At 35.3% G+C, this 21126-nt stretch overlaps 2 protein-coding genes and 2 non-coding genes across 5 annotated transcripts; all 4 read right to left on the bottom strand.

Moving 5' to 3' along the window:
* Window positions 1–1302: 1302 nt before the first annotated feature.
* slc25a3b (solute carrier family 25 member 3b) lies at window positions 1303–9699 on the bottom strand. Its single transcript, XM_048158473.1, is given in 9 exon segments — window positions 1303–1702; window positions 1704–1717; window positions 2113–2223; window positions 3716–3888; window positions 4221–4402; window positions 5859–6038; window positions 6802–6926; window positions 9164–9313; window positions 9552–9699. Coding segments are annotated over 8 exon segments (1068 nt in total). The 5' UTR covers window positions 9300–9313; window positions 9552–9699; the 3' UTR covers window positions 1303–1555.
* On the bottom strand, window positions 1822–2058 carry LOC125248072. The gene has a single exon (XR_007180234.1). It is a non-coding gene; the product is annotated as a small nucleolar RNA SNORA53 (small nucleolar RNA).
* On the bottom strand, window positions 3961–4191 carry LOC125248071. The gene has a single exon (XR_007180233.1). It is a non-coding gene; the product is annotated as a small nucleolar RNA SNORA53 (small nucleolar RNA).
* Window positions 9700–13625: 3926 nt separating the features above from the next.
* tmpob (thymopoietin b) lies at window positions 13626–20187 on the bottom strand. 2 transcript variants are annotated; one of them, XM_048158797.1, is made up of 6 exons: window positions 19452–20187; window positions 17524–17641; window positions 17268–17444; window positions 17013–17116; window positions 16825–16931; window positions 13626–14389 (listed from the first exon to the last, which is right to left on the bottom strand). In XM_048158797.1, the coding sequence occupies exons 1-6, from the start codon at window positions 19677–19679 to the stop codon at window positions 14038–14040; spliced, it is 1086 nt and encodes a 361-aa protein (XP_048014754.1). In that variant the 5' UTR covers window positions 19680–20187; the 3' UTR covers window positions 13626–14037. The 2 variants fall into 2 exon arrangements, with proteins under 2 accessions (XP_048014754.1, XP_048014755.1); XM_048158798.1 differs by having other exon boundaries at window positions 16825–16928; window positions 19452–20184.
* Window positions 20188–21126: the final 939 nt, after the last annotated feature.

The following is a 21126-nucleotide window of genomic DNA, read 5'->3' as shown; positions in this document are numbered from 1 at the left end:
GGCGGTTTGACACGCGATCCGAATCATGATTCAACACAAAAGATTCATAACGCTCCGATTCTTCCTGAAGCAGTGTTTTGAAATCGGCCATCACTAAATAAGTCGTTATTTTGTTTATTTGGCGCACCAAAAATATTCTTGTCGCTTTATAATATTAATATTAAAACACTGTACTCACATGAACTGATTTAAATATGTTTTTAGTACCTTTATGGATCTTGAGAGAGGAAATGTCATTGCTCCCTATGCAGGCCTCGCTGAGCCATCGGATTTCAACTAAAATATCTTAATTTGCGTTCTGAAGATTAACGAAGGTCTTACGGGTGTGGAACGACATGAGCGTGAGTAATAAATGACAGAATATTTTCATTTTTTGGGTGAACTAACCCTTTAAATAACATATTTCAAATCAGCAACAAAATCAGACACTGTCCCATGAATGTTGTTTCTTATGCTCAAATAGTGTTATTAAAATAAATAGCTTATTTTTCAGGCTAATGCTCCCGTGCAAGTCCTAAGCGCGAGTATGGGAACTGGAGCTTCTAACGGCAGCTGCAGTGACGCAATGACTTTATCAATCAGCGATTGGCTCTTTTACTTAGAAGGCGGGACATATTCTGCCATATTGTGCGTCGCAGTTTCTCCCACTCATTATTAATAGGAATGAACCGTCTTTTTCTATATCTAGTCTTTGGCTATATATCATCAACCACATATCAGTATCACATCAGTAATATTAGCATTTTATTTTATCGGTTAAATTTGTCCTAAGCTATAATATGCTATATATACTTGACTTCTTATTTAACCATTAAATTGTGTATTTTAATAAAAATTATAGATTAAAAAAAGAAAAAACTACGTGAGCACCTTATTCCGGTTAATGACTTCAGTTGCGCTGACCACTATAGGTAAATAACATGCAGTAAATAGTAAAACTAGCGTTATTAATTATTATAAATTAAAAATAATTTCCAGACAGACTGTTTTCGTGCAGTAAAAATAACTGACACCACTCATACATTTAAAAAAACAAAAAAAGTATAGTAGAGAACCCTTTTTGTGCAAAAAATAAAATAAACCACACTGCCCCTACTGGCCATAGACAGTTACTGCAACATTTACTGAGTTGGCCTTAAATTTCTGTAATACAATGACATTTACACTGCTGCAGAGATTTCAAATGTTATGATACACAAAGAAATATAGATATAAAAATCTTGAAATTTATAATCCATAGAGCAATGTTGGTTGTTACAACAAATGAAAAACATGAAAAAAAATGAAGAGAGACCACACTTCTTGTGTATAATATCCAGGTAGCTCTTTATTGTACTACTGACACAACAAATGTCAGAGGTTAAAACCAGACGGCATTCATTCAGATCACAATCCTTTTATATAGACTATTGAGACATGGAACTGCCTGTGAAGGAGAGCGGTTCCCCTTCATCATCATGATGTCAGGGTCGAGTGGGGCTCAGGACAGACTTAAATATAGAAAACAGGAGGTGTGCAGCTGTCGGAGGGGAAGGTGGGCGATCGATCTGTGGATCTACTCTGTGAGGCCGAGCTTCTTCTTGAGGGACTCGGGCATCTCGGGGGGAGGAGGGCGGGGCAGGCGGAAGTAGACCTTCACAGAGTCGTAGATGAACCACTGCAGGGCCGTCAGGGTACCGATCATGATGATACGGGCGACCAAGACCCTTCCACACGCCTGAAAAACACCACACACAAGTCAAGAGGGTGGATAGGAATTTAAAAAAAGCTGATTTGGTAACAACAATGTAAAACAATTGCTGAATTCTCTTATTTGAATAGTTTGTCTGCTCTCCAGCGGTTCTGCCCTGCCGTTTTCCTGAGAAGGTTCAGGGCAGAGAGGATGCTGGGTAAGCAGGTAGACTGATCTCACACGCCAATGACTCAAGCACCTCTGACTGTACAGCAGGAAGCTGCTGGGAGCCTCCGGCCCGATCCTGCTGCTCCCAGAGAGAGAGAGCAGAACAGAACAGAACCGGAGCGGAGAAACTCCCCAGAGGTGGATCTAAGGAGCGTGTTGATCAGGTTGTGAAACAATGAATTGAGATCTTCAGAAAAAGACAAAAGGCACACCTTTAGGCCCAAGCTTCTTCAGCACTTGTGCAGCTGTGCTTCCCTTTTCTTTGTTCAACACGGACACGACCGAGTCAGCGGGGTGAGACACGATGGCGCAGAACACACCAGCTGCAAGAGACAAGCAGAACATGCATCACAACCTGGATCTCTAAAAATGTTGTGCACATTTCTAAATATAAATTAAAAGTACATTTCTAATAAGAAAATTATTAAATAAAATACAAACTAAAACTAAATATAAAACTACAAGTTATAAAACTAAAGTTTAAAATTATGAAAATAGAGAAATTTAATAGAAAATATACACAAATTAATAGGGTAATATAATGTAAAAAAAAAAAAAAAAAAAAAAAAAAAACCTAGAATTAAGATATTAAAAAGGAACTTAATAGAAAAAAAAAATAAGGTAATACAAATAATAACATAGAATCAAAATAATATAAAAGAATTAAAGAACTAGAATTAAATAGAATAAAATATTAAAAATGATGAAAAAATATCAATACTGACAATTAATATTTTAAGATAAATATTAATTAAAAAAAGTGTAAGGTAATATAATGATAACAATTATATATATATATATATATATATATATATATATATATATATATATATATATATATATATATATATATATATATATATATATATATATATATATATATAAAAACTAGAATTAAAGAACTAGAATAAATAATATTAAAAATTATGATAAGATATAACCAAAAATGACAACTTAAAACAAAATATTAATTAAAAATAAGGCAATATAATGATGAAACAATAAATAAAACTAAAATTAAAGAACTAGAATATATAAAGGTAATACAAAATAATGAATATAGATTTAAAAATGAACAAAATAGAATTAAAGAACTAGAATTCAATCTAGAATAAAATAAAGATTGATAAAATATACAATGACAACCATTAATGAATTAAGATAAAATATTAATTAAAAAAATTAATAAGGTAATAATAATGATATAACAATAAAAAGAATATAAAACTAGAATTAAAGAACTAAGATTATTAAAATAAAGAAATGATGTAATAGAAAAATATAGACATTAAGGTAATACAAAATATAGAATCAAAAATGAATATAAAATAGAATTAAAGAAATAGAACTGAATTTAGAATTAATAAAATATTTAAAAATTATATAATCTGATGACAATTAAGATTAAATTAAAAACAATATTAATAATTATATTAAACAGTAATAAATTAGAAATATAAAACTACTATAAAATTAATAACAGTAATATGAGATTAATTTTAATGATAATTTAGAATAAAATGTATTTAAAATGCATAATTATTAATAATAATAAAAAAATAAAAGCAAACTTAAGTTGTAAAACTTTACAATAAAGTTCCATTTGTTAACATAAGTTAACTACATGAACTAACATTTCATTACTAATATATTACAATCAAAAGTTGTATATGTTAATGTATTTAATGGATCTGAGCTGAACTGTAATGAATGTATTGCTCATTGTTAGTAATGCAGTAACTAACGTTAACTAATGTAACCTCATCGTAAAGGGTTTCAACTTAAATCAATTCAACGCTCAGAAATCATTCTTACCGATGTAACCAGCAACGAAAGTGACGACCAGCTGTTCGGGTTTGGAGCATTCGCTGCGGGGTTTGGGCACCACGTACTTGTACAGCAGCTCAACGGTGCGCTCGAAGCAGGCGAACTTCATCATGGTGTAGGGGATCTGTCTCATCCACAGAGGAACCACACCTTTGTAGAACCTGCCAGAAGATCCACACTCATTAACTCTCAGAAGAGTGCTCAAGTCAACATAAAGGGGCTTATTTAAAAAGATTGTCTGCTCTCCAGCGGTTCTGCCCTGCTGTTTTCCTGAGAAGGTTCAGGGCAGAGAGGATGCTGGGTAAGCAGGTAGACTGATCTCACACGCCAATGACTCAAGCACCTCTGACTGTACAGCAGTGAAGCTGCTGGGAGCCTCCGGCCCGATCCTGCTGCTCCCAGAGAGAGAGCGAAACAGAACCGGAGCGGAGAAACTCCCCAGAGGTGGATCTAAGGAGCGTGTTGAGATGGGTTTGAAGTGCAGGATACTCACGCCCAGAGCCCTTCCTCGGCGTACATCTTGGGGGCACATTCTCTCAGGGTGTTGGCATAGCCAGGCTGAGTCTGGATACGCACTTTACACGCCTCCATAGGGGCCAGAGCGATATCTGCGAAGAACTCAGCGCTGGCAGAAGCAGCCAGATACAGAGAGGTTCTCCACAAGTATGCGTTTTCCTGTTAGAGGACAGGAAGAACACATGAGCATCAGCTGACAGACTTTACAGCACGGCTTCTACTGGGTTTATTGCTATGCTTATTTTTCAAACTGTGGAAAATGAATCCTGGTGTATAGGTTAAAAAAAAATAAAAAAAAAAAAAAACATTTTTAAAAAGCAATTAGTTCTTATAAATATCTATTAATATTTATTATAATAAATATATTAATGTTTATACCAAGTAATATTTAATAAATAAATCAATTTATTTTTATTAGTTATCAATATTACATTTATACATGTGTGTGTGTGCACGTGTAATATTACTCTAATAATATAAATTAATGTATAAGCAATAATATTGATAGCTAATTATAACACACATATATATATATATATATATATATATATATATATATATATATATATATATATATATATATATATATATATATATATATATATATGTGTGTGTGTGTGTGTGTGTGTGTTTAAAAAAAAAAAAAGTGTATTTTTATAACATATACAATAGGGCTGTTCAACGATAATCACGATTATCGTGTACAAAATAAGAGTGTGTTTACGTAATATGTGTGTGTTTGTTTTGTTTAATTATGTATATATAAACAAACATACATTCATGTATATATTTAAGAAAAATATCTTACATTTCTAGAAAAATATCTTACATTTATATATTATATAAATATATACAAATATATGCATATATTTATACATACATGCATATTTTTCTTAAATATATACATGTATGTGTGTGTCTTTATATATACATAATACACACAGAACAAACACACATTATGTAAACACAGACTCTTATTTTGTACACGATAATCGTGATTATCGTTGAACAGCCCTAATATACAAGTAGTAAATTATAAATACTTTATATTAAGTATAGTTAATATAGATTACGACTAAGTATATGTTAAATAATCTATACTTAATATAAATTATATATAATTTATAACTAACATATATACCCAAACACACACATTTTATTTATTTATATTATGCAATTGTTAAATTATGTATAATTTATATTAAATTATAGCTTATATTACATTACCTTTTAGAGTAATAATAAATTATAAATGTAAATTAATATAACTAATATTAATAACACTCATATACACACAGACATAGATTTTATAATATTATATATATATATATATATATATATATATATATATATATATATATATATATATATATATATATATCAATTTGATCATGAATATTGAATTATTAATTATTATATATAATTTGAGAGTTTAACTATCTGCACCCAAAAGCAAAATATTGCAAATGAATGGTTGTCAGACTCAGAATATTCATTAAAATTAAAAATAAAAATTCATTGCATCAAAGCCAAAATGATGTTATTGAGCAAATTCAAGGGAAAAGAAGGAGTTTTTTTTAAACTCGTCTCTCAAGCGCCACATCATTCATCTCACCTCTCCTAGCAGGTCACCGTACAGGATCTTGAACACCTCGTAAAAGCCGAACTTGCAGAGCCCCTGCATGGAGTATCCGATGAAGGTGGGCGCCCAACCCTTGGCCAACCCTCGCATGCCGTCCTCTCGGATCGTGACGGAGAATCCATTGAAGATGCTCTTGTATTTAGCAGGATCCACCTAAACGCAGCATTCGGTTATTGCAATGACAGTCAGAAACAACCACAGAGGAACTTCACCAGGAACCGGCTGATTATGAAGGAACACGGTTAATGGTTTCACTTCATGGTATTTACATGCTGGAACAAGATTAATACATCAAAAGGTAAACCAAATGTTACTTGGATAACATCAGTGGCAGAGCGTCACGGATCAATTTAAAGAAATTCATCCTCATATTGTTCCAAACCAATACTACTTTCTTCCATGAAACACACAATTAAATGTTTTATGGAAAAGAGCAGCTTGAACATTCTGCATAATATCTCCTTCAGTGTTTCAGAGAAGAAAACACGGTGCTTTCTTCAATTTCATATTTTAAACTCATTGCACAGAATGATATAATCATCAAATTTGTTAGCTGGTTAGTCAAATCACTTCAAAAACATGTTAGTGACCCTTCGCCACGGATGCCATCTCTTTAACTTGATGAAGGGGAGTGAGGCGAGTACAGACCTGGAGACGGCACTTGACCAAGTCGAGGGGCACGACGGCCGTGTGTGTAATACCACAGCTCAAGATGCCCCCGAACCCGCAGAGGGCGTAGTATTTCCCAGAGCCGAACTCGCAGCTATCACCTGTGGCCGTCTCTGTGACGTGAGGGAACAACACACACATGCTCATGCGTCACAACACGACACTTAACATGCAGATGATGAGGGGTTGCACTGGGGTCAGGTCACACGGACACTCGGGTGACTCCGGCTAACACACACACACGGACCTGCATTCGGCACTTGACCAGGTCGAGGGGCACCACAGCCGTGTGTGTTGTGCCACAGCTGAGGATTCCTCCGAAGCCACAGAGCATGAGGTATTTCTGTGAGCCGAACTCACAGCTGTCTCCCTCTGAGGAGAAACACGGAGTCACGTTCATCTACACAAGGTCTGAGATGTTCGTTTGGGGGTTAGTGGAAAACCGCCACACTAGACTGGACTGGACTAAAGCGTGACCTTTGACCTGCTATCACACCAGGTGACAAGCTATGTCAGGGGTTTTTAATCTCTTATGGTGCGCTCACACCAGACGCGAATGAAGCGTTAAGCGCGAGTGATTTACATGTTAAGTCAATGCAAAGACGCAAATAGACGTCCTGCGGCGAATTGAGCGTTTCAGGCATTTTGACGCGCGTAACGTGTGATTCGCGCGAGTTGAAAAATCTTAACTTTAGCGAATATTCGCGCCGCGTTAACCAATCAGGAGTTTGTTCTAGTAGTGACGTGACAACGACGTAGCGATCAGAGGCAGAAATCTGAAACAACAATGGAGGACAAAATCATCGTCGCTGTACGATACATCTTTGTACTTTTATAGAAACAGAAAGTGAGTGAGGAGGTCGGACAATCTGGTAAGCGAAAAAAAAAAACGGAAAAAAAAAACGCTCTTTACTCAATTTGAGCTAGCTATAGACTACAAGCTAGCTAAATTGTGTTTATTCGCCGTATTTTACAACTACTTTCCCGCTGACGAGTTGATGTGTTTATTCAGAGGAAGTGTGCAGAAAGAAGTGGAAGAGTCTGGGACTCTGTTTCGCGTCTGTTGTGAAGTGAATTTCACGCGCGAATGAAGCGAGTTAACTCAAAACGTTCAACCGTCCAACTATGTGCAAATAGCGTGATTTATTTGCGCAAGTCGCATCTGGTGTGAACGCCCCATGAGATCCCACAGACCAACAAATATCAGTAGTAAAAAAGGCAACTAATGAATATATAATTAATATATGGTCTACATATCTGACAATGGAAATTCTGTACAGTCTATTTTTAATCATCAGTAATTGATTCATTTTGGAAACTTGTTACCATTTTAACCGAAACTACTTTTACACAAACCTTGCTAAACTAGTAATCTTCTGTTTATGGTCGACCTCCTTATTCCACTTTAGCGAACAGGTAAAATAAATACGCAAACTAATTAGCCTTTTTCACGCTTTCGGGTTTCCGGCGCTCGGGATCGCAGGGTAAATTTACTTCCGGCGACGTCTAAACTCAAGTGTTGTTGTAAGAGACTACATTATATATATTTTTTTTGTGTGTGAGTGTTCACATTTGCTCAAATAGCAAAAGGAAAAACTCCACAATAGTGTTCACACAACTTTCAAAAGAGGAGAGAAAAAAAATAAAGCGATTAATAACGGCAGAAAGATTTCAATTCCCACATCGGCTGTATTACAAACACCCTCACAGCAGCGTTAACTAGTTTTTTTTTTTGTAATTTGATGAAAATACAAAGTATAAATGTACATAAAATTTATTAAAAAAAATTTAATATAAAAAAACTGCAGGATTTACGATGCTGATGACCGTTAAAACGCAGTCCGTGAAAAAGGCCTTTATAGCGTTTCTACTAAAAATAAATATATTATTATACAAACCCATCAGGGAGAGGCACTGATAAAACATGCAAAAGGTATTAAAATGTACGATTAAATGTTGAGCAAGATAGGATACACGACACCAGACTTGGACGCGTTCCTCAGCCAATCAGAACGCGCCTTGCTGAAAGCTGAACGCGCTCCTGCGCCAGAGAGCCAATCACATCGCCCCTCATTGAGAACAACGGCACACACACAGGTCATGTGAAGAATAGGACGCTTTAAATAAAGAACACCATGTCCCCTAACCGGCTTATTACAATTTTAACACATATTAAACATATGTGCACAACTCTAGTGCACTAAAATGTAAAAACATCTTCCGAAAGCTGTATAACGCGCCCTCCAACTTTGTCCTTCATTGCCCTCCATGAACGCAACAAGGCCAGAAACATTCAGCAAGCAGCAACAATAAACTACTATTCAACGCAAACTACATAAATACATCTAAAAAAGTGATAACTAAAGCATTTAAAGAGAACTTGCTAATATCTAAACTATAGTTAGGGTCTAGTTAGCACAGCGCTAACTCGTAACGTTATTCTAACCTTTTATTCAGCGGCGTTATTTCCCATTCTGATCCATTTCAAGCATTAATAACAGAGAAATGTGACGGGTTAGGTGGACTTTCTTATGTTTACCCCCGTTATATCCAATAAAACTGAATTTTAAGCATGAAAATGATACGGTTTTGGTCTCCGAAGGTCTTACCGGCTACTGCGGCGGCGGCGAGCCTGCGCTTCTGTACGGGAGTGTGTGTCTGCGGCTCATCGGCTCTCTGCAGCGTGAACAACGGGGCGCTGAAGGGGTTCGCCCGGGCCAGCTGGGTTAGTGTGCTCGGATACATGTCTGATGGTGGACCTGAATGAAGAATAAACCGTTATAAGCTGCAAAAATGTCAATTAAAAGAGTCGTTTGTCCTCTATGATCTCTCATGTGGATCAATGGAGAGGTCAGCGGCCCTACGCTCTTCTTGAGGGAGACGTTTTAATAAAAATAACAGTATTTAACACGTTAAAATGAATTTATCTGTGAAAAGACAATTTCATCTGTGTGTAAAGACCAAGAAAGGGAGGTGTAAGGTTGGAGAAACTCTTACTTTAGAGAAGTTGACTCAAAATGGCGCCTCCGTCCTCTCCTCTACCGGCTGCGCATAGAGACCGAGCGATGAGTGAGAGCGGCTCAAGGCTGAACCGGATAAAGGAAGCGACTGCGTCACTGCATGCCCCGCCCACTGCTTTACGAATCATACTATGGCGAAGTATTGGTTCATGAATATTAATATGGACGATGCAGAAAACATATTTAATAAACAATGAGCTATGAACAATGCCAGTGATGAAAGAAAACTATTTTGCATTCATTCAAAACATTTTGTTTTCAATTATATGACATGAAACTAATGACATTAATTTATTTAAAATGTTTTTTTTCTAATATTTTCTAATATATTTATAATAATATTTTATTACTGATTATTTATAATAATATTTTCATATTTTTTACTATATATAGCTATTTAGGGCTGTCAAACAATTAATCGCGATTAATCGCGTACAAAATAAAAGTTTGAGTTTGCCTAATATATGTGTGAGTACTGTGTGTAATTAATATGTATATATAATATAAATACACACAAATTAATGTAGCTTATATATTTAAGATTAATATGTTATTTATGTACAAAATATTTGTATTTATATATCATATAAATGATATAAAAATATAAATAAATACATATACTTGTAAATATTTCTCAAATATATACATGACTATGTTTGTATACATAATAATTACATAAAGTACACCCACATATATTAGGCAAACTCAAACTTTTATTTTGTAGGAGATTAATCGCAATTAATCGTTTGACAGCCCTAATATATATATTATGGCTGTTCGTGATTATCGTGTCCAATCATGTAATATATGTGTTTGTTCTGTGTATAATTATTATGTATATATATATAAATAAACACACATTCAAGAAAAATATCTTAGATTTATATTAAAAAAATTATATTTATATATATATATATATATATATATATATATATATATATATATACATACATGCATATATTTCTTAAATATATACATGTATGCGTATTTATATACATATAATTACACAGAACAAACACACATATATTACGTCAACAGACTTATCATTGAACAGCCCTAATATATATATATATATATATATATATATATATATATATATATGTGTGTGTGTGTCTAAGAAGAGAATATAATAAAAATAAGTAGAAGAATATATATTTATAAAACTAAAACAACTCAAATACAGTAATCCTGTCATGCAATATAATTTTCCAAGTCAATTTTAAAACAATAATAAAAAGTTTCCAACGAGAAAAAGTGTCATATTTAATTATTAATTTTAGGTTCTACATACATAAAATGAAAAAGTAATACATATGCCTCCAAAAAGTACAAAATACAAAAATGTATTGTTTCTCAATTGATTTTAAATAAAACTGTAATGTTCTGCAAAAATGTAAAAGCAAAAAAGTTATTAGAGCCTGTATTATTAAGTATGATTGACACATTTTACTGTTTTTAGCACTTTATCACCTTTTTTTCTTCATAGAATAAAAGACCAAAAATGATCTACCTGCGTCTTAGCCAATCAGCCAGGCCAACTGGATAACGTCACGGTACGTAATTAATATTCATGAACCAAGCCTTCGCCATAGTAGAATTCGCTCGACCAGACAGGACAAAAATGAGGGCGGGGCTTTTCCAGAGTGAATTACGCAAGAGATTCTATACATCTCAAAGTCACCGTCTGCTGTCTTTGTAGTGTGATTGCATTCATGTTGTACAGCAGCTAATTACTGTAAAATATATTTTGTGTAATTATATCTGAAAAGGGTCTGATTATTTGGTTTGCTAGTAGCGAAATGGTGTGACTGAAGGTCAAACCTCAGTGTAAAAATGACAGGAAACATTCCTGGTTGAATAAAATCGCTGGAATGTCGTGTGTGTGTGTGTGTGTGACTGAACTGACCTTGCTGTAAATAAACTACAAGGAAGGGTCACCTCTGGGGTTTCACTGGTTTTCTTTTATTTCACACCAGAATTGTATTGAATCAAAGATAAATATTCAAATCATTCCATATGACCAATTTTACACAATTAGCTGCCTAAATACAAAGTGCAAATTGGACTTGAATACCATTCACTGCCTTTGACACAGCAGGACAAAACTAGGATGTTAGTTATTGGTTAGTAGAGTCGGTATATGTACATTTAAAAGTAACCCACTGCATTTTGAAAAAATGTTTTTAATTTTAGAGAAGACATTAGAAAAATATTGCAGTTAAAAAGTGATTAAAACAGTACCAAAATATAAAAACAAACCCCTGCAAATGAAGATGTCACAAATGTATAGTTTTGAATGAAATGAAGATATACTTAGTACAGAAGACAACGGTTTTGTTTTTAAAAATTACAGCAAAGAAATGAATTCATAGTTTAGTCAGATGAATCACAGACGGTCCGATTACAGTCAAGAACAGGCAAGTGTCGGCGGACTCGATTTTCATTACGGGTTTTAAAATTGGCTATAATGCCACATCACATTATGAAAACATCACAAACACATTTAACAAGCCCACATTACCTATTTAAAATTTTAAAAAGACTGCCTCTCACCAGAAGTGAAGCTTTATTTACTACACGAGACTTTCATATAAGATCACATTTTCTGTCAAGCTCTGGATAAAAAACAAAAACAAATATCGAATCTAAAAAGTCTAGTACTAAAACCAGACATTATCTGAGCTGGTGGTTCAGTAGTTTGAACATTTCAATGCTACAAATCACTTAAACAAAAGCTACTGGATGAATCTGATGAAAACCATCAAGCATATATCAAAGTCATATTTCACCACAAAAAAAAAAAAAAATGTAAAAAATATTTAAAATATTTTCAATTAAGCACATTCCAGCTAATTACAATTACTGTAATAAAATTTAATAATGATTTAAACAATCATTATTAAAAAAGTAAATTAAGTACACACACTGTGGCTGTACTCCTTAAACTGAATTAAATGTATGCCAATTTTAAGTAAAAAATAATTATTGCGCTCACACATCAATTATTATTATTACATTATATGAATAATTTTTTTAATTAATTTAAAATAAAATTAGTTTTTGTATAAGTTATTTTCTATGGAAGCATGTTTCCGCCACTAAATAAATAGGTAATTGCGACTATTCATTTAACAATTCTGACTTTTTTTTCCCTCACACCTGCGAGTTATAAAGTCAGAATTGCGAGATATAAACTCGTAATTGGGAGAAAAAAGTCAGAATTCCAAGATATAAACTCACAATTGCAAGAAAAAAATGTTCGAAATCCGAGATATAAAATTTCCAATTCCAAGAAAAAAGTCAGAATTCCAAGATATAAACTCACAATTGGGAGAAAAATGTCAGAATTCCGATACACTTGCAATTGCAATAAAAGTCAGAATTCCGATATAACTCGCAATTGCAAGAAAAAAGTCAGAATTCCGAGATATAAATTCGCAATTGCAAGAAAAAAGTCAGAATTCTTATAAACGCACAATTGCAATAAAAGTCAGAATTCCGAGAAATACTCACAATTGCAAAAAAAGTCAGAATTCCGAGATATAAACTGGCAATTGCAAGAAAAAAGTTAGAATTCCGAGATATAAACTCAAAACCGCAAAAAAAGTCAGAATTCCGAGAAATAAACTCACAATTGCACAAAAAAAAAAAAAAAAGAATTGTGAGATATAAACTCGCAATTGCGAGAAAGTGTCAAAATTGTGAGATTCAAAAGTCGCAATTACCTTTTTTATTCAGTGACGGAAACAAGCTTCCATAATTTTCCATCATTACAGTAATACAAATGTTGTTGTTTTTTTTTTGCACTCTGGTAATGAAAATTCGATTTTTCACCTTACGAATATGATTTTTTCTGGGCATTATATCAATGGAGGATATATATATATATCTTTTGATTTTGTAGTGAAATATGAGCCAGATATTTTCTTGTGAGATTCACCCTACTCTGCAAGAACACAATTTTCTCACTCTGGTTTCATTAGCAACACTTCATAATGTCAGATTCAGCCACGCTAAAAAATAAACTTCACCAGGATTTTTCAGGAAAACGTTTTTGCAAACATTCAGGGTTTTCCTTCCAGCTGCGATGTGTGTGTGAACCGAACTGTGCTCGTGTTGGCCGCATCTTGGCACTTGAAGAAACACGCCGGCGAGTCTTAAACCCTCGTCGCGGGAGCGCCGGTGACTGCGGCGAAAGATTCACTGTTAGCGAACACTACACTTGTCTACGTCGTCTCAAATGCTACAAAACCGTAAAATCGCAAAGCAAGATCAAAACACACGATGCACACAGAGTTTAAAGACTACTTGAAACACAAGTCTATTCAGATGTGACTGCTAGGTCAAACTGCGATAAGCAGAATCCCTCCCTCCCCGAACCCTGCCGATGCGTTGCTCCTTAAAGGACTAGAAAATCAGTCTGACAGCAGGTGCATGCTGAAGCGGGTCGATGGATCTGCAGCTCACTTGTCGTCGCCGCCCTCGGATGGGCTCTCCCAGCTAATGTAATTGACGATGGGTGTGATCACATTGTCCTGGATGTAAAGCTGGCAGGTGTTGATCTGATCGGCGGTGACGTTCTGGAAGGCGTAATACAGAGAAGCAGCCAGTGCGATGAACACCAGGAGCTTCAACCAGAAAGCGAGCCAGCGGCGGGGTTTGGGAGGAACGGCGGGAGTTGCGCTACGGACGTCTGTGACAGAGGATTTAGTCGCTGTGTAAACGCTCTGCTGTAGGAGGGGCTCCTCGGACCAGAGGTTCAGCGGCTTCACCGGACGTCCGGCAGCACCGTGGATCGGCCTCCGACATGTGGCCCTGTTCAGAGAAAACATAAATGTGGGTTTAATTAAAGCACTATCGTCAAACATGTATTTTGCAGTTTTTCACCAACTTTTTATATTGAGAATCAAGTATGTTTAAATAAGTTGCATATATGCAAACATGTCAAAAATATACAGAAAGAAAAATTACAAAAAATATTGTACATCTTAAACAGTTGCATAGTTCATACCATTATCATTTATATAGTATTAGTTTATTAAAGGCACAATATGTATTTTTTCGGCACTAGAGGTCGCCTATTCAAAACAAAGGCGTAGCTTGATGACACTGAGATCGGAGCGCAGAATCGTGGCAGATGTGGTCTTCACCTCACAGCCGGTGGAAAGAATCCGACGGGCAGAAATCATGTTCATGGATGAGATTATTAACGTTACTGTGTGTTGTGGGAGCTGAACGAGGCCGCTGGAGCGATTGTTAATGAGAGACGAACGCGACACACAGCTCTAGAGCAGCGGGACTTTTATTATGCCACAGTCGCCACTTCCGTTTCTTCCAGTCAAGCCTATGTGAGGTAACGCAGCTCTGTTTATCATATTAGATACATATGAGTGTTGAAAATGACGTTATAACATTATTCTGAGCGTTCGCTTGGTGCTGCTGTGAGACACTGTTACACACTGCAGTAAGATAGATCGATTTTAGAATATTAGAATAAAAATCAAGAAAATGAGGATTAAAATAAGACTAACCGTGTTGAGCATTATATCATGATTAGTTTTCTGCCTATAAATGTATGCAAACAGTTTGCTTGTCTTATAAAACACATAATATATTAAATTGTCTTTGGTTTTTTCATGGTTTCTACAAAATAAAAGCAGAAATCGAGGGTAACGCAGGTATGATGTCATTGATAGCCGACGCACAGACATGGTCCGTGTCCTGGTTGAAATTGCTTATTTCTCTGGATTTAAACATTCTTGGAAACATCTGGGATAATGTAAGTACACAAATCAACAAAATATACATATATGTGTGTGTAATATATATATATATATATATATATATATATATATATATATATATATATATATATATATATATATATATAAAAAAAACACGGTTCTAATGGTTTTTAGATATTTTAATACAAAAAAAATTACATATTGTTCCTTTAATATTCTAAATTGCCATTTATTTTTATAATTTCTGTTTTCAGTTAAATTTTAAAGTTTTAGTAATTTTGTTGGGTGTTTTTGTCATTTTTAAAGGTCCCGTTTTTTGAAGCTTTGATTGTGTTTATAGTGTGCAATATAACATGTGTTCATGTTTCGCGTGTAAAAAAACACAGTATTTTTCACATAATTTACTTATCTGTATACCGCTGTTTCCACGGTCATAAAAACGGGCTGATGACTTCCTTGTTCTATGAAGTCCCTCCTTCAGAAATACGTAACGAGTTCTGATTGTGCCAGCGCTTCCTGTGTTGTGATTCGACAGCTCTGAGCGCACCGTGCCCGGAAAGGTCAAGCCTCTTACCATAACGTGGAGATGCACGCGCTCAGTGTTACTGTAAACATGTCTTTAATTTTACCCTATCAATTTGAGCCGGAATCAGACCCGGTGATTGACTGCGGGATGAAAATAACAGCGTTTCGACGACATGGCGACAAACACACTCTACAAACGCAACTCTTGTGTATTCCTGTGGGCGGAGGTTAGTCAAAAAACTGTTTTAAGTGACGTCATTAAAGAAGGAAGTAGAGGGATGTAGTCCAAACTGGCCGTTCGATGTAGGCGACTTCTGTTAAATAAAATATCTCGCTTGGCATTGAACTTTGAGCTTTAAAATTTTACAGATTTTATTTATACTCTAACAACAACATTACACACTAACTAAAGTTTGAAACATGGGATCACGAAGAACGGGACCTTTAATAGTTTTAAAAAAAATAGTTTTCATTAATTTGGAGGGAAGTGCTTTTGCATACCAACATTTTTGGGGACAGGGACACGTTTACTTACTGAAGTACGATTTTTCTCCATCTCTCGTAAGGTAGCGATCACAATGATGTACATTCATTAATTATTAGGGGTGTAATGGATCGCAGTTGATCTGTGATCCCTCTTTCGCGTTTACATGCCCTTGAACGGACACATACACACAAAATACCCGTCTCGGCAAGTATTCTCTCGGTTATGTCATACGTGAACAGTTGAGAAAGAAACCGGATGCGTCAGTATATTCGGTCCGTGCTTTAATTCTTAAAGTGACAGCAGCCTAATATATCTGCTGTTCTCTGTCATTAATGTTAATTTAAAAAAAAAAAATCATCATCATCCATCATGTTCAAGAGAAATGAATACAGTGAGGCGAGAAGACAGGAGGAGTGAACCAGGCCAAAAAAGTTATGTGCACCCCTGATTATATGAAACCTCCTTCACTCAGGACGACTCATCTTCATACTCACATTATTCCGGTCGGTGTGGCAGGTTCATTGGGGAAGATTTCCTTTAAAATATCTCCTCCGTCCACAGACGCTTCCTCAATGGCTGATGCCGTCTCCTCCACCTGCTGCTAAACAGAAGAAAACTCGATTAGTAAGAGATTTTGCACCATAAACTGACTCTATTGCGATGCTATTTGTATTTGCTTTACTTTAGTGCGCTGCCTGCTGCTGGTCCTGGTGGTGACTGGAGTCTTTCCTCTGCTCCGGACCGGCTTGGTCACTACGGGAACCGGCTCAGGTACAGGATCAACTTCTGCCAATCAAATGCAAAGACACGCAAAGATCAAAGTCTTTTTATTTTTAAATGTTTAACTAAATGTTTATGTTTGTGCTTTTCTGGATGACTCGGGTCACATGCAAAATAACAGCACACCTCTTCTCAACAACAATTAATCCTACTTTACCTTCTTCTTTGTCGCTGTACTGATCTTCAGCTGAATGTGTGTTTCCGTTCTGGTTTCCGTCTGCTTTGATGGTGACGGCCTCTGGGATGGTGGTCTCGGGTTCAGGCAGGGTGTTCTCCAGTGGCGGATGCTCCAGGAGGTGCTGAAGCTTCTTCTCATACAGCTGACGTGTAGATGCTGAGATACAGAACCAGGCATATGAGAATACAACGCAAACCTTCACAAATAGGACATTGTGAAAAACTGTAATACTAACCAACAATTGGTCCTGTATGGACTCCATACTTCTGAAGCTGAACCTTCAACTCTTCATCAGTCAAACCTGAAATGTCGTTCTCCTCAGCCCGAACTCTGTCTGTCTTTCTTGTGGCTTTCTGAAGGTTAAGGAAACATATATGCATAAATAGTTTTTATTTTTTTTATTTGTACCAACAACACTCAAGAACTTACAGGTAAAATAACTTGTATTGTTTGCATAATTTACTCAATAAATAATATCATAAAATAACATATATAAAATGTATAAAATAACAATTTTTATAAAAAAAGCGTGTTTTATTGTGATAGACTAGTGAAATGATTATTCGGTCAAAAAGCAAATATAAATATATTTAAAATATTTTAACAAGACAAATAAAAATCAGTTCTGTACAATGCATATTTATTGTGAAAATTAGCATTTGTAAATCATAATTTTCAGCATTATATGATAATGATCATATGTTGCATAATTTTTAATGATTATTAATAATTGAGATTAATAAAATATGTATAATACATATTGAATGTTTGTGTCAAAAAGTAGAAATAAAATTAATGAAATATCTGCAGATCTTTCCCTTCTGCTCCATCATCTATCGTAATTATGAACAAGCATGCTAATCAGTGTTAATGGGATAGTTCATCCAAAAATGAAAATTATCCCATGATTTACTCACCCTCAAGCCAACCTAGGTGTATATGACTTTCTTTTTTCATTCGAACACAATCGGGAATATATTAAATAATATCCTGGCTCTTCCAAACTTTATAATGGGAGTGAATGGTGTCCGAGTTTTCTAAGTTCCAAAAACTGCATCCATCCATCATAAAAGTAATCCATACGACTCTAGTGGGTTAATAAAGGCCTTCTGAAGTGAAGCGATGGGTTTTTGTAAGAAAAATATTTATATTTTAAACTTTAAACACTGGCTTCTGGCAACGTCATATACGTCGTTCTTCCGCCAAAACTCGACGCTCTTGTGAACTCGTGTACATCTGTTGTCGGAAGCCAGTAATTTTTAAGCTTTAAACGATACCAAATGAGGAATAAGTGTCTTATCTAGCAAAACGATATGTCATTTTTGAAAAAAAAAATACAACTTTATATGCTTTATAAAAACAAATGACATACACAGTAAGCTTTTTGAAGAATACGAAAAGTGGAAGCACGTGCAAAGGCAATCATTTGTGTTTATAAAGCATATACAGTTGTATTTTTTCCGAAAATGACCGATCGTGTCTCTAGATAAGACCCTTATTCCTCATCTGGTATCGTTTAAAGCTCTTTGAAGCTGCACTGAAACTATAATTTTGACCTTCAACCATCTGGAAGCAATTGAAGTCCACTATAAGGAGAAAAATCCTGTAATGTTTTCATCAAAAACCTTAATTTCTTTTCGACTGACGAAAGACAGACATGAACATCTTGGATGACATGGGGGTGAGTAAATTATCAGGAAATTTTTATTTGGAAGTGAACTAATCCTTTAATAAAGGCCTTCTGAAGCAAAGCAATGGGTTTTTGTAAGAAAAATATCCATATTTAAAACTTTATAAACACTGGCATCATCATTTACATCGTTCTTCCACCAAAACTCGACGCTCTCATGAACTTGCACAGCTATAAGTCAGTGATTATAGTTTATAAAGTTTTAAATATCACTTCAGAAGGCATTTATTAACCGACTGGAGTTGTATGGATTACTTTCATGATGGATGGATGCACTTTTTTGGCCTTCAAAATCTCGGCCCCCATTCACTCCCATTATAAATCTTGGATATCATTTAATACAACTCCGATTGTGTTCGTCTGAAAGAAGAAAGGCTAGGATGGCCTGAGGGCGTGTAAATGATTGGATACTTTTCATTTTTGGGTGAACTATTCCTTTAAAGCATGCTTTTGATTCTCATAAGAGCTCTTACCTTCCCCGAGCGGCTTCTGTTGGACACCAGCGGCGCTGTCATCTCCTCATCGCTGGAGAAAGTGTCAGAGATGCTCTTCTTGTTGAGCACGGTCAGGTTCTTCAGATACAGCTGCACATAGACGTCTTTCTTGCTGTCAGCGCTGGGCAGAGGAACATTATTGGCCAGTAACTCACTCTTTAGTTTCTCTTTAGTGAGCTGCGCCGGATCCTCGTGATATTGCGCCATGCTTTATCTTTACCTGAGTGGAATATGAAACACGGGTTTTACTTTAAAAAATGCAGGTGCGATTATTTATTTTTCTCTTTTACAAGTGAAGCGGTAACTCGTTTAAGCGCCCGAACGAGAATAAATGAAAATAAAATGTCTCGCGCGGACACCCGTCAAACCGGCTCGCGCCTTCCGTTTGAATGTCCTCCGAGGATTTTACGACAAACACAGCTGTCCGTTACATCCAAAAAAATATTTTTTGGATGACTGAACATCGAATATTGCTGTTAAATAAAAACAACTCTGCTAAAATGCGCAATTAAGCGGTTTCGCGAAGGCGGATAAAAGTAGAAATAGCTCGACGGCTAAGAGCGCGCGCGCCTCGGAACTGGCACAGTAGAACAAAGCTCGACGCTCATTGGTCGAATGGGTTAAGTAAGGTGTTCTCCTATTGGTCGACGAGGAAGAGTGACAGACGCTGGTCCAAAACAAAGAGGCCGACACAGGGCGACAGCTGCAGCATATGGTGTCCGACTGCAGCACACACTTGAATTCACTGCAGGTTTCTTTACAATAAACTATTTTTTTTGTAAAGCACGTAAAAAATAAATAAGGCGGGAACATTATGATGAGTTCCGTTCAACAGAAAACGAAAGGGTTTTTGACAGGGTTGTATTTCATAATAAAAGACTACAATGCAAAGTGGGGGGAGGGGTGTCTTAGAAATACCATAGTACATCAATATGGTAATTATTCAGAATCATTGTTAAAAAATCATGGTATTTTGTAAGCATGGAGGAGCTTTAACCCTATAAAGCCTATTTCTAAGACCTCAAAATGATCAAAACTTGGCTGAAAAGTTTTGCTTCTGCATGCCTTCTGTCATCTGATTGATAGTTTACACTTTTTAGCAAGTAAAAGGCCTTTTATTATAATTGTAAAAACTTTAGGCCATGGTTCGCATGTCTTTTTGCTGTGAAATCTTTCATAATTTTTATAAACGTAAGAATAACGCTTATATTGTTAGTAATTATTTCAAGATGAACATTACTGCAACTTGATTATCAACATAATTTCATCAACATAATCTCTCAATCATCATTGCATTGCATTATATGTTTTAGAGCTTTGATCATAAAACTAAGCATATAAATATCATCTTACTAAGACATTATTGGCAGATATAGAGTGATAACTGATATTTATATGCATTTTATGTAAGTAGTTATACTGTTATAAAGATCTCATTGATTTACATTACAAGCCATCAGAATTTGATCTTACTTTTAGGCCATATAAATAACAAGATCTGCACCAAATTGCATAGATTTGCTCAGTTTGGGCCTCTGATTAAAACTGATGTTTTTTCCCCTATTCAAATATGAGCTCCACGTTCTCACTATATCATACTATATGAGCCATAAAAAGCCTGATGTGATATAAAACACATATGCATACTTTTATT

The sequence above is a fragment of the Megalobrama amblycephala genome, linkage group LG15 (assembly GCF_018812025.1).
Source record: "Megalobrama amblycephala isolate DHTTF-2021 linkage group LG15, ASM1881202v1, whole genome shotgun sequence".
NCBI classification, from domain to species: Eukaryota; Metazoa; Chordata; class Actinopteri; order Cypriniformes; family Xenocyprididae; genus Megalobrama; species Megalobrama amblycephala.
This window is presented reverse-complemented; position numbering and strand designations above follow the sequence as displayed.